This window comes from Pipistrellus hanaki (assembly GCF_964339955.1).
Source record: "Pipistrellus hanaki genome assembly, chromosome: 6".
NCBI lineage: Eukaryota > Metazoa > Chordata > Mammalia > Chiroptera > Vespertilionidae > Pipistrellus > Pipistrellus hanaki.
In genome coordinates this window covers 36563839-36578450 of record NC_140508.1, presented here as the reverse complement: position 1 = coordinate 36578450, position 14612 = coordinate 36563839, and the positions used below count along the sequence as shown (strand labels likewise).

The 14612-nt window shown below is 39.1% G+C and overlaps 1 protein-coding gene across 2 annotated transcripts in view; it reads left to right on the top strand.

Moving 5' to 3' along the window:
- TRPC4AP (transient receptor potential cation channel subfamily C member 4 associated protein) overlaps nt 1-14612 on the top strand; it is a 62795-nt gene that overhangs the window by 21091 nt on the left and 27092 nt on the right. For both annotated transcript variants that reach the window (XM_084888555.1, XM_084888556.1), the window contains exons 4-7: nt 3220-3277; nt 4995-5050; nt 7121-7249; nt 10881-11088. In XM_084888555.1, the coding sequence (XP_084744681.1) occupies nt 3220-3277; nt 4995-5050; nt 7121-7249; nt 10881-11088 (451 nt within the window). The remainder of the gene's footprint in view (nt 1-3219; nt 3278-4994; nt 5051-7120; nt 7250-10880; nt 11089-14612) is intronic.

The following is a 14612-nucleotide window of genomic DNA, read 5'->3' as shown; positions in this document are numbered from 1 at the left end:
CTCCTCATGACCTCTCTTCTCTGGCTGTCTGGTTATGTAGTTCTCTCTGTCCTTTCCCTAGGCATAATCTGACCTTTCCTTGAGAAGGTGCAGAGCTCCTCTGAGTCAGAGTATTTGCACTGCCTGAGACCCGGTGTTCCTGGGTTCACAGTTGGTCCCTGGGTGTTCTGTTTATAGTGTCATAAGATCTATAGTCTTCCTATAACAGCCACTCTCCCCTTCCAGATGGTGCGGTCTCTGCAGTAGAGTCATCGCACAGGGAGAGATTTCAGCAGCAGTGTAGGTTGCCTGGTCAGGGGAGCCCGGATCGGCAATCCCCAATAGTCCCTTGGAGTGTAGCTGACCCTCACCCACAAATATCCACTTCCCATATGTCCACACACTCTCCTTTCGTTCTCTCACTCACACACTATCTTGCAGTCTGCTTTCCTGTCAGCAGCCATTTCCCCTTTCCCTGGCTTTTATATATATATATGTATATATATATGTATGTATGTATATTATTATTATTGATTTTTTTACAGAGAGGAAGGGAGAGGGATAGAGAGCTAGAAACATTGATGAGAGAGACCCATCGACCAGCTGCCTCCTGCACACCCCCCACCGGGGATGTGCCCACAACCAATGTATATGCCCTTGACCGGAATCGAACCTGGGACCTTTCAGTTCGCAGGCCGACACTCTATCCACTGAGCCAAACCGGTTTCGGCTACCTAGCTTTTTTTCTGTTTCCTCATATGGAAAGTGGTTAGGGATCTCTCTGAAGCCTCTTTTATAAGGTATAATCTCATTCATGAGGTCTCTGGGCTCCCAAAGGCCCCACCTCCTAATGCCATCACATTTTGGATTTAACATGAATTTTGGGTGGTTAAACACATTCAGATAGTATCAATTTGTAGCTACTCCTAATTTCTTAAGGCCCATTGACTTACGTGTTGTCTTCTTTTTCCTAGTTAGAGAATTAAATTTTGACTTTGTGGTACTTTAAAATGACAAGAGCTTTTTCTGGCAGTCGTGACTCGGTGGTTAGAGTGTTGGCCTGTGCACAGAAAGGTCTCAGGTTCAATTTCTGGCCAAGGGTACATATCTGTGTTGCAGGTTCATCCCTGGCCCCCAATCGGGGCACATGTGAGAGGTAACCATTCAGTGTGTCTCTCACATTGATATTTCTCTCTCTCACCCTCCCTCCCTTCCACTCTCTAAAAATCAATGGAGCCCTAGCCAGTTTGGCTGAGTGGATAGAGCATTGGCGTGTGGACCAAAGGGTCCCAGGTTTGATTTCAGGTTAAGGGCACATACATATCTTGGTTGCAGGCTCCTTCCCCACCCGGGCCCTGATCAGGGCACTGCAGGAGGGAACCAATCTTATGTCTTTCTATAATAACAATGTTTCTCTCTGTCTTTCCCTCTCTCTACCACTCTCCATAAAAATCAATGGGAAAATATCCTTGGGTGAGGATTAACAAAGAAAATAGAACATAAAATAAATAAATCGGTGGAAAAAGTATCGTCAGGTGAGGATTAATAATGATAACAAAAAAGTAGAAAGGTTTAATTTTTTAGTTAGGGCTTCAGAATTTTGTTTCTTGCTTTTGTCACTGTTTCCTTCTAATATTTTAAAGTTTTTATCACACATGTTTAAATTTTTTGCACCATTCTAAATTTATTTTGCTGTAACGAGTGAGGGACTGGGATCCTACTTTTCCTCCTAGATATCTGTCTGTACATCCATCACTTAAATGGAGCATGAGGGAGGCCTTCATGTGGTTCCTCTGTGACTTGATCTGGGTTTTGATGGTATAGGAATGATATTTCTACTCTTTGCTATAGCATATTATAATACAATTTTTTAAAAGTTTTCTTTTATTTTGATTTTATTTCATTTATCTTTTTAATTTAAATTCTCCTCCCCCCCAAAAAAAAAGTTTTCTTCCCTTAGAAATGTCATTTTCTACAAAAGTAAAGATTGAACATTACATACATCATTTACCATGAACTTTACTCTTTAATTTCTGCTCAGCAGTCACTCTAGAGCAGTCCCATTGGGTCTATACTGTTTACTTACTAATCAGCTGAAGGGACCCCCCCCTTCACTTTTGAATCATTCATCAAGGATTTTACTTAATGGACCCCAGTGTGTTTATGAAAGGAAAAAGAATAATGTGTCTCTAGCCTCCTGGCTCTTTTTAGTGAAAATGTGTCTTTCTGTAGCAGATGTCAGTCTCACCTTAGGACATCTTTGGATCAATGGTTCTTGATTTTATGGGGTTTTCCTCGTCTGCATTCTCCAGGAATCTCAGTTCATTCATAAATATGTGCTTTTCTGGGTCATTTTGCCCATTCACTGACCTTTAGTTGAGTGGTTTTTTCTTGCCAAACCCCCTGTTATTGGTTTATTGTGTTTAAGTCTTCTTTGTCTCAATAGAATGGGTTTGTTTTTTGTTTTTTAAATATACTTTATTGACTTTACACAGAGAGGAATTGAGAGGGATAGAGAGTTAGAAACGTCAATGAGAGAGAAACATCGACCAGCTGCCTCTTGCACCCCCCCCCCCCCCCCGACTGGGATGTGCCCGCAACCAAGGTACATGCCCTTGACCGGAATCGAACCCGGGACCTTTCAGTCCGCAGGCCGACGCTCTATCCACTGAGCCAAACCGGTTTCGGCCAGAATGGGTTTTTTTAATGCACGCCTTTGTAAATAGTTTAAGCAAAATTATGTGTAGTATTTAAAGTATGTGAAATGAAAAATGAACTCATATCATTCCTACCCCCTGTAGAAATAGTATTTACAGTTTATGGAGCATCCTTGAGATTATTTTTATGTTTATAAGAGAAAACAAATATTCTTTAAGCAAAAGAAGAATTGAGGTGATAATCTGTAGCTTTTTAAAAATTAAAGCCCCATTGGATCTTACAGATTGCCTAATCTACAATAATATGCTTAGTATTTTTTTAAATGAGAAAACAGAGTCTATGTCAGGGCATCGACCTGCCCACGTTTACATGGGGAATGGGTGGTTAAGCTGGGACTAAAACCCAAGCTTTCATTTCAGACTCATTTTCCTGAACCTCCCTGCCCTTTGTCTATGGTGGGAATAAGAGGCTCTTGTAATACTGTTAGAGATATTTGGGCCATGAGTTGCAGAGCAAAGATTGTTTTATAAGTTGTGCTTTGCATTAATTTTGAATATTTTACCTAAAAATACTTTTTTATAGCTCCTCGTAGAAATTCTCATGAGGCCTACAGTCTCTCTCCGGGGACAGAAACTGAAAAGTGAGTATGTTTGTCATACACTTCCCTTTTTCCAACCTGCCGATAGGACGGCGGTTTCCAGGAGTTTCTCTTCTCTTTCTAACTCTTAATGGTTAGATCCAACTGCAGGCACTCTCTCCAATCCTAACAAGCAGCTGTATTTATTCATTTTATACTAGGTAGAAATACAGTCTGGTGCTTTGAAAGAAAAAGTGTGAAAACCACTGGCTAAAAGAATTACATCTACTAGTCCTTGGGTCCAGTTTTTATGTTCTATTTGCTATTCTTACTTCTCGTATACAGTAAGATCACTGTGTGTGTTTTGTTTTAAACTATTTTTTTGTTGTTATAAAGGTGATATATGCTCTGGGTAAAAAGTTCAGTCATTACCAGAGTGCATATAGTAAAGAGTAAAAATGTTTCTGGTGGTGCATTATTTCTTAAATTCAGTAGTGGATATATGGGTATTATTCTGATTCTTCCTCATAATTTATGCATATTACAAATATTCTTTGGGGGTATTCAATATTTAATTTATAAAAAGAATTAAGTGTACTTTGCTTGGCATTAAAAGACAGAGATCACTTAATATTTCATGAATGCTCTTCCAAAAACATCACTTTTTTTTTAAATTAAAAAGTTTTTCCTCCCTAACATCAACTATGTAAGACCTCATTGGTAGGTATAGTGATGGTTAAGAGGATTCATATTCATCTTTGAATATCCATATTCAGATTTCCTTTCTATCTAAATTGGTTCTTCTGTTCTCTCTATACTGGTCGGGGTATTCCAACCTGCTTTAAAGTCATAAAATAAAAAAGCCAACAAGCCTCAGTAGGTTGAAAGGTAGTGAGTAATAAGGGATATAGGACACTTGCATTATCTCAGGATTATATCAGATAACCCACCTGGTCCAGCTAACTTGGCAGGACTGCCTATTGGGATCTCAGAAGGAGACCCAGCATTTTTAGAGGCATTGTAGCAGCATAAGATTAAGTGGGAATAGTTTTTAAAAATAAAAATATGCCAAACAAAACACTTCGTCCATGATTCATATTCAGTTTTATCACCTCCTGGTTTGGTGGTCATGAAAATTTAGTTTTCCTTTTTGTGTTACTTTTTGTTTCTGCTGACAGAGGAGTAGCTAGTTCTTTATTAGGCTTGGTAAGTCAGGCATTAAAAAGCCATTTCCCTAATACAAGTAACCAGATTTATAATAAGAGACATCTATATACTTATACTTTGGATTCTAGTAGTTCAGGTTTTGGAAATGTTTTTTGAGGAACCAATTCAACACAAGCATCAAAAAAAGTTTAAATTGTTGTGGGTATTTTTTTGTCTATTTAAATAGAAAGAAAAAACACACACACACACACACACACAAAAACACACAAACTAAAACCAAAACCTTGGATATATTCTAAGCATGCTACAAAGTGAATATGACTTATTTTAAATAATGATATTACCAAATACTGAAATTATGAAGACTGTGGAGCATAATGAAAATGGCTACTATATCAAACTACTATATCAAACCAAAAGCAGTCTACAAATGATTTGTGGGTTCTGATGGGCACCATGAAAATCTTTGGTAAATAAAAACTGGAGGGAGATATGCTTATAGGAAAATAATCACCTTAGAGGAGATTATGAGAAATTGTTTTTATTTTCAAAAATTTTAATATACTGTCTTTTCAATGAGAAAAATAGCCAATCACTTCCCTTTTCCTTTCAGTAAGTGATGAAATGTCCAAGGACTGTTTGAGCATCCTGTATAACACCTGTGTGTGTGTAAGTACCCTGCCTTTGGTGCTGCATTTCTCCCACCACATCTGCAGTCCTTGAGAAAGGTTGATTCAGGGGAGGTGGTGGGCCTGAGAGCTGCCTTCAGATAGTGAAGGAATTGGCCGTATGTGGATCTGAGAACCAGAACCAGCTGTGGTTGAATTACGGGGAGGCAGAGTTTCATAGTAGAGTTGACCTTAACACGGACTGCACAGGTTCAACTTCATATGACCCAGGCCGTTCAGATCTGTGTTGTTTCAAGACTCAACTATATTTCCAAACTTTAGTTGGGAATTTGTGGGTGCAGAATACTGACTGTAATTACAGGTTTTTGACTGTATATAACTCCTGTGTTCTTTAATAGTCAACTGTAATTGTTAAGAGCCACGGTTACTCCAGCAGGTACTGAGCTCCTTTAACTCCGGAGGTATCCCAGCAGAGACTGAACAATTGCCAAAGGGGTACAAGCATTGAAAGAGTGTCTATGACCCCTAAGATACCTTTTAACCTCCTTATGCCCATCCCTTCATTTTCCTTGTTACAAGACAAAATAAGAACCAGAAGCCTCACCCACAATCTAGCAGGACACTACCACATTGAGCAGTGAGTGAAAAAGAATGGTGAATAAAGAAAGCAATTTATAGACAGGAAAGAGCACAGCACTTAGTGCTGGAACTTGATGTTGAGTTCTGGTCTTTGGCTTAGTGTTTATTAGTTCACCTCCTAAGCATTAGCTTCTTATTGGTAGAGTGCAGCTAGTAATCATGCTAGCACCATAGGGTTGTTGTGAAGACCGAATGAAACGATAGATGTGAAAGTACTCTGTAAAGCAGTATACAAATACAGTTTTTATAGGACAGTACCTGTCTTTAGGAACTTCTGGTAAACTGCAAACAGTGAATCATAATACATGGCAGGATGAAACAAGTGCTGTTGGAGATGTGAAACCTGTATGCGATGAAAATGCAAAGAAAGTTCCATTTTATTTTTTGCCTCATTTAAAAAGACTTCAGGCATCTTCCAGCAGTATGTAAAATCTATCAAAATCATAAATTTAGAAGTATGAATTTAGAAAAATGAAAAGGATAAAATAAGTTAAAGGTATAACATACATCTAAGAAATGAGCTAATATAAAAATGTAGAGCATAAAATCATCTATATTATGGATGGTGCAGCCAACACAAATAGGAGATATGTTTTAACATTTTCTCAGCTCAGCATCTGTAACAGTGCTGTGCGCTAGAAATACAATGGAAGCCACTTAAGTTACTTTAAATTTCCTTATAGCAATTTTTTTAGTGAGAAAAAAATAGGAATAAGTGAAGTTAATTTTAATAAGCTTAAATTTAAATATCAAGATTTATTTTATTTTTTTGTAACGACCTTTCAAAGTTTTTTACGCTCAGCACATCTTAGTTCACAGTAGCCACATTTCAAGTGCTTAATAGCCACATGAAGCTAATGGCACAAATAGACACAGATGGAGCTATAAGATAAAATAAACTAATTTTCAGGAGACATACAATTATTCTTGTATCTGAGGCCACTTAGAAATTGTCCTTATTTAAAAAAAAAAAAAAAAAAAAAAAAGACTGTATAATGTCATTGACTCCATTGTTGATTGGCTTTTAGAGTCGGAAATACCAGTACTTCAGGGACTGGGCAGAACAAAAGAAATGTTTGAAGTTGCTGGTTTTTGGAGTGGGGACTTGTACAAATTGTGAGAATCCTGGAGTAGGCACGTGCTGCCTGAAAAACATTCACATTCAAAATTTTAAAAGTACTGCTGGTCAAATAAAACTTGGATGACTATGTGCTAGGTTATAGCTCCTGATTTAGATACTAAGCAGATACTAGGTCACAAACCTAAGATTATCATGGAAACACCCCTTCCCAGAAAAACGCATTTGCACACAGTGTTTTGTATATTGCTTTGGGGATTTAAGACCTAAGCCAAGAGTTTCAGATGTAATGTGGGATTGTGTTTCCAGTGTCTGGAAGGGATATCTTTCTCTTTTATGCATATATTTTCATACTTATAACTTATCCTGCCTTTTCTCTCCTCCCTGTGATAGACGGAAGGAGTTACAAAGCGTTTGGCAGAAAAGAATGACTTTGTGATCTTCCTGTTTACACTGATGACGAGTAAGAAGACATTCTTACAAACAGCAACCCTCATTGAAGATATTTTGAGTGTTAAAAAGGTATGTCTTCCAACAGGTGGGTAACCAGGAGGGAGAGTGTCTCAACTGATTGGACTCTGAAACCTGAATTAATGTACAGAGCCCTTTTTAAAGAAAAATTCTTCCGTACTCCTAGTGTTAAATAATTTTTTGTGTTACTTAAATATATTCAAGTAAAGGTTAGGTTATATTTTTATACTAATAGGTCTTATATGACAATGAAACCTAAACAAATATACAAATTGAAATCAAAGTAATTATAAAACTCAAAAGTTCAGATTGACATAATGAATTTAATGTGATGGCTAATGTCACTTTGCCAAAATCAAATTGCCCCGCACTCACTAATTATTATAATGCAAGATCTTTTTAGCATACCTACTGCTACATGCTGTGTGACTCCATTCTCTTACCCTTTTCTATATTTGAATTGCTGTGAAACCTTCATTTATTAGGATACATTTCCCTTGGTGATTTTTTACTTTCACTTTACTTGTTAAGTTTACCTGTGTTTTTCCCCCATTAGTTGTCAACAGTTAATGTTAATTGACACCAACACAGGAGACACAGGTAATGAGCTCTGAAGTGTGGCCACTTGGTCATAAGATGTACATTCAAGTGATCCAGAATGTGCTTTAAAAAAGAAAACTAACTGTGATTGAAAGGAAATCACTAAGTTAAAAACTTATCATTGCCCTAAAAACATGCCCATAGACATCTGTTAGAGAACCACTACATTAGCTTTTTGGTGTTAAGCCTCTTAGGACCTGAAACTTCCTTCCCTCCCTAGTATTTGTCCCGTACATCCATGGTGGTGGCAGTTTGGCGGAATTCTTTCACTGCTCGGGAGGAGGAGCAGCCCCTGAGCGCTGGCATTGCTGGGAGAAGGACACCCACATGCGTTGTGTGGTCCCAGCTTCCGTTTCTGCCTTTTGCTGTACTTTGCTCGGGTTCTGTTTGTTGTCACCCAGGCGGAAGATGCATAAGTGACCCATTGTCTGTAGGAACACATTGGAAATGTGTGCAGGTCCCAGACAGACCCTTTGTGTCCTTCGATAAAAAGGCTTTGTTGTCGTTCCACTGACTGTGCTCCAGCCAGCGTGGGAGAAGGGGCTTCCAGTCTCCCTGGCAGTGTCAGCATGGGAGTCTGGAAGTGCTTTTCCTGTGTTGCCAAAATGTTGATGAGTTCTGCTAGATATTGTGGGTATCTTGGAACATTTTGCAAGGGAGGCAGACTCCATAAAGAAGGAACGCAAGCCACAAACTGGGAAAAGGTATTTGCAACCCATGCAACTGACAAAAGATTGGTAGTCAAAATTTATCCGGATTTCTTACAGATTGGCAAGAAAATGAAATAGTTCAGTAGAAAAATGGACAATGATATGAGCAAGCATTTCACAGAGGAGAAACAAATGGTTCATAAATATAAGAAAAGATGCTTAACCTCATTGATATTTAGGGAAATATAAATCAAGACCTCAGTTAGAGGAAATAGAGCAAATTTAGTGAGAATGTATATCGTTGACCACCCTTCTTTAGTGATGATACTGTTTTATATCAGCAGAATATCTTTACCTTTCTTCTGTTTTCTACTTTAACATGCATGTACCCTGTGACCCAGCACCTGGGTATGCACTGCCCTGAGGGCCAGGACATGAGCACTGCAGCCCAAGCCTCAGGCCCGCTCAGGGAAAGTTCATCCCCGAACAGTGACACTCAGAACGGAAAACACGGGACTGAAGCCAAGAGGCTGTGCAGTCAGTTCAGTGGGTCTGCCAGCTAAATAGAAAAGATCAAAGTGTATCATGTAAGGGTATTGTTTGAAGGAGTTTTTGTTTCTTATTTACACATGTATCTGTGCATTCACATATGTATGTTTACTAGATTATTATGGATATTTCTAATTATTGGGCATTGTAAGAATGGTTTGTAAGCCACTGCCCCAGAAAACTCACACGTGCATCAAGAAACACAGAACAAAAGAGTGAAACCAAGTCTGTGATCTAGCTTCAGGAGAATGGGAAAATTAATGTACTCCATTCACACAGTGGAACACAGGCATAGCTCGGAGGTACTGCGGGTCCAGTTCCAGACCATTGCAATAGAGCGAGAGTATCACAGAGTGAGTCGTCGTCTTTTTGCTGGTGGAAATTTTGCCTTCTAGTATTTGCTAAAAATGCAACATCTGTCAAGTACAATGAAGCAAAGCTCACAAAAATGAGGTATGCTTGTGTTAGAAAGTGGTGGGGGAAATGAACTATTGCTAAAGGCAACAGCACACTGAAATCATAGAAATTATTGCTAGAAGTCCGTTGCAGAAGAGTGATGTAGTATATCATTTTTATAAAGCTCAGAAATAACTAAACATAAATCATACGATAAAACTGTCTTTAAAGGCAAAGTAGTAATGAAATTCAGGATAGTGGTCATTGCCTCTGGCGGAGAGGCATGGAGATGGGGCAGCAAAGGCATGTGCAGCTATTCACTTTGTTAGGCTTTATACCACGTAAATAAAAACTGAAATATATTTCACCCTTGAACAATGCAGGTTTGAAGTAAGTGAGTCTTTTATACATAGACTTTTAATTAAATGTTTTTTTCTTTAAATCGTGTATTACATGAACTTTTCTCCTTTTGAGACATCTTTATATTCTTCATTTAATACCTGCTACTCTTCCTCCCACTAATTTACTTAACTTCTCATGGATTGGGTATTTCTCTGGCATAGAGAGTACTATTACCAGATAACAAAAAGCATTTTATAAAATTTAATATTCATGATATAAGCTAGGGATAGAAGGGACATTCCTTAATATCTATTAAAACTTACAGCAAACATTAAACTTAATGTTAAACTTTGGAAATAATTTTACTAAAGTCAAGAAACAGGCAAGAATGCCCATCACTTTCTCTAGGTAATTGGTTACTTGTGCATACATAGGAGACACCTATAGGAATGCTCATTGTAACATAGTCTAATAGTGGAAAATTGTAGTTCACCTAAATGTTTATAGAAACAATGAGTTGTGAAGTAAAACAACGAAGAACAAGTGAACTAGAGCTCATTGTATCTGTGAAGTTAAATCTCAGTGTTGACTGAAAAGTAAGGTGGTATATGATGCCATTCACACTATATGCAGAACAGTACCATATGTTTTTATGGAAATATTCATAAGTATAAAAATGTGGCAATAACAAATACAAAGTTCAAAATGATTACCTCTGGGGAGAGAGAAGGGAATGCAAGTAGGTGCGGAAACACAGTCCTTCAGCTATATTTGCAAAATGTTATTTCTTAAAAAGAAACCATCTGTAGTAAGAATGGCAGTTTATGATTCATAAAAGTTGATGGGTATTTCTGTTTGTTTGTTTGTTTGAGAGGTAAAATGAACCACATGAGCACAGGTAGAAAATAAGAACATTGGTGCTCCAAGGGTTTAATCCTTAGACCTGTCCTAGGAGGTGGGTCAGTCCCATTTGACAAATGAGCAAACAGACTTAGAGAGGTTCTTTAACTTTGGATTGTGCAGCTGTAACTTGCAGAGCTGGGATTTGAATCTAAAAGGCCACATTCTTAGGGGAATGAAGAGAGGAGCACATCTCATTTCTAATGCACTGAGCACAGGGATTGTTTTATTTGTGTCTTCTGTAGGAAATGATCCGGCTAGACGAAGTCCCCAATCTGAGTTCCTTGGTATCCAATTTCGATCAGCAGCAGCTTGCTAATTTCTGCCGGATTCTGGCGGTCACCATTTCAGAGATGGACACAGGGAATGATGACAAGCACACGCTTCTTGCCAAAAACGCTCAGCAGAAGAAGAGCTTGAGCTTGGGGCCTTCTGCAGCTGAAATTAACCAAGGTAAAGTCTCTAAACTCTCAGAAATCTAAGATTGTAGCTCTAAGACGCCTTTCTAAATCATCTACTTTTTCATTAGCTCTAGAGCTTAATCCATCTGAGGGTTCCTGGGATTCACTTAGAATGTGCAAAATTTGTGTGTATTTGTTCATTTTGGAGGGCCGAGTCTATAGTATTCATCAGATTTTTGAATGGATCAGAACCTCAAAAAAGTTAAGAATCATTGTTTGTCAGAGTCACAAAAACATGTACCTTTTGATCCATTAAGTCCCTCTGGGCCTTTATTCTATAAGTTACGCACTCACACACACACACACACACACACGCACAAATGTATATACAAGGTTATTCATTGCAACATTTTTGTTTATAATAACAAAAGACTAGAAATAATCTAAATGTTTTGTTCATCAACAAGAGACTGCCTAGTTGAAAGAACCTATATATATAATCTATCTATATAAAGAGGTAATATGCTAATTGGTCCTAACGGTGTCCCAGTCACAACTGTTCAACCAGCTGTGCACGCACAGGAGCTGGTGGGCAAGGATGGGGGCAGGGACTTGCACCACCGGGATAGGAGGCCTCTCCTCTGTACCCAGGGGGGCGGGCGCGGGGGGGGTATCACGATGGGGGGGCCTCAGCGGAGAGCTCTCAGCACTCCTGCGCCGGGGTCTGAAGGCCCCGAGAGGAAGGGAGAACAGGTGGGCAGTTAGGGGGTTTAGGCCAGGAGGCAGAGTAGATAGGCAGCTAGGGGGATCAGACAAGAAAGGGAGAGAAGTTAGGGCTATTAGGCTGGCAGGAGATAAATACATTAAAAAAAAAAAGTCTTTATGAAATATCGAGGTTCACTTTCATACCTGTGTGGCTAATACCGTATTTTCTGGTGTATAAGATGACCCCCTAATTTTACAGTTAAAACATAGGTTTAGGCCTATATTCGCTGTATAAGACTACCCCCCACTTCAAAGAAAAGTCTTACTTTGCCGTCAAGATCTGCAGGTAATTTTTGTGCAGTTTTGGTCTTTTGCCCCCGATTTTCGGTTGACTTTTTTTCTTTTCAAAAATCGTCTTATACGCCGGAAAATATGATATATGATATAATCTCCAGATGATATTTGCTTGTATCTTTTGGAATAAAGCTTTATTAAATGTTGTATTTTAGCACATGATGTACAGGCCTTCCCACCTCTCTGACCATAATTCTGTCTCTACTCCCACATTCTTCCCAGTCAAATGCACTGAGAAGGCCAAGGTGAACATAAGTAAATCACATATAGTAGATGAGAGAAATCTTAGTCCCCAGTGTTATCATTCTTTAATTGAATTCCAATAATGAATACTTTTAAATAGAGGTATAGGTAGCAGTCGGTCCTAGCTGCCATAGCAAGGTACCATAGATTGGGTGGCTTAAATAACAGAAATTAATTTTCTCAGTTCTGGAGGCTAGAGATCCAAGATCAAGATGCCGTTAATGTTGGTTTCTGGTGATGCCTCTCTTCCTGACCTGTAGCCAGCACCTTTTCACTGTGTCCTGATGTGGTCTCCCTCAGTGTGTGCACAGAGATCTCTGTGTCTCTTCTTCTTACATAAGGACTCTGGGCCTATGGATTAAGGCCCTATCTTACGACCTCACTCAATTATCTCCCAAAGGCCCTGCCTCCAAATGCAGTTGTATGTAGACCAGGACTTTCAGTGTATGAATTTGGGAAGGGGACAAGGGGAGAAACACAATTTAGTTCATGATGGTTTAGACAACTGAAGCATGTAGGATGCTGCCAAAAACTTGGTTTTGTTTTTCAATATACTGTAACTCTGAACTGGTTTTCTTCCAAAGTAATGCTTCATCTTATCTTCCTGGAACTCCGATAATTTAAATGTTCGAGCCCTTTTGGGGATTCTCAGAACAACTAGTTGTCCCTTCTATCAATTCAGAAGGAACAGATAGCTCCATAGGGTAGAAGGGGGGGATAATTCAAGATTTTAGAGATACAGATGAAGCTACAGGGCCAGATAGTTGCCAGTTTATAAGTGGCACTGAGCTGAAAGGGGCTGATTTATGTAGTGCATGACTTAGGATGGAATTCAGAATCATCTCCAAGCTGAAAAGCAGGGCCCAACCTGTGAGAGGAAAATTTACAGGAGTATTTTGGAAATACTGGTGTTTTAACAAGAAGAGAGAAGAGGTCTGCTTTTGCATAAGTTCTCGGAAGTAGTGGGTGTTTTGTTCATTAGCCAGTTTAACATTAACTAACTGTGTTAGAGCTGCTGATAAGGCTGTGAGAATACAGACTGTAGAGTGCAAGGGTACCAGTCCCCTGGGACTGTGGATAAGCTGGTGAGTTTGATTGGGACTGCCTTGCGGGGGCGAGAGGGAGTCCATTGCTTTCATCAGCTTTTCAAGAAACGAGTGATTTCACAAAAGCTCGGAAATCAGTGGTGAGAGTCAGAGCGTCAGAACCCTGAATCCTGGGCAGGTACCATCTGAAAGACTGTATCCGGTGTGCAGGCTTAGGAACTGTCCTGTGAGGAACAGCTAAAAAACTGGAGAGTGGTTCCTGCGTCCGCTGCCGACGGCCCCACCGCACTGGAGGTGTATTTTTCTGAGCAAAAGTTGCCTCAATATATGTTTTACGGATGGCTTTCCCTACCATCATAAAATGGGGTGAACAGGGATATTCAGTGACTACACTCTCAGAAGATGAAATGTGCTAGATCACAAACAGTTTGTGAAATTGTTTGTTTCACAAAACCCTTACAGGAGTGTTACCAGAACAACAGAAATTACTTGGACTTAAAGTAAAAGGCGCAAACCTGCAGAAAATGATGTTAAGCTTAGAACTCTCAAACTGAAACCAAATACTAAAATCATGATGATGGGAACTCGTGAGAAGATCTTGGGAGGTGTCTTAGGTCCACCTTCTGACAAATAATGATGTCGTCAATGACCTTGATATTATAAATAAAATAGTCAAAGTAGAAAATAGGGAAGAAAACCTACTGAAAATTTCTTGCAGAGTTAGAGAATACAAAGTGGAGATTTTTAATCCACCTAGGGAAGAGAAAAAGCTTTTGGCACTAGGCATTGATTATACGTTATTTGACCACAGGTCTTGTGCAGAGACTGTGTTAAGAATTAATGTGACAATATCTTCATGAATTCCTAACATCTGCATATGAGGACTATGGCATTGTTATTTGGTTGAAGAATAAAACTAAGGAACAAGAATGTTTCTTGCCAGAACTGGTTTGGCTCAGTGGATAGAGCATCGGCCTGTGGACTGAGGGGTCCCGGGTTTGATTCTGGTCAAAGGCATGTACCTTGGTTGCAGGCACATCCCCAGTACGGGGTGTGCAAGAGGCAGCTGATCGATGATTCTCATCAATGTTTCTATCTCCCTCCCTTCCTCTCTGTTAAAAATCAATAAAATATTTTTTTTTTTAAAAAAGAAAAGAATGTTTCTTGGCTAAGTAGAAACATTTCTGCCTAAAAGTATTGTCATGAAAGCAGAGGCAATACATTTTAA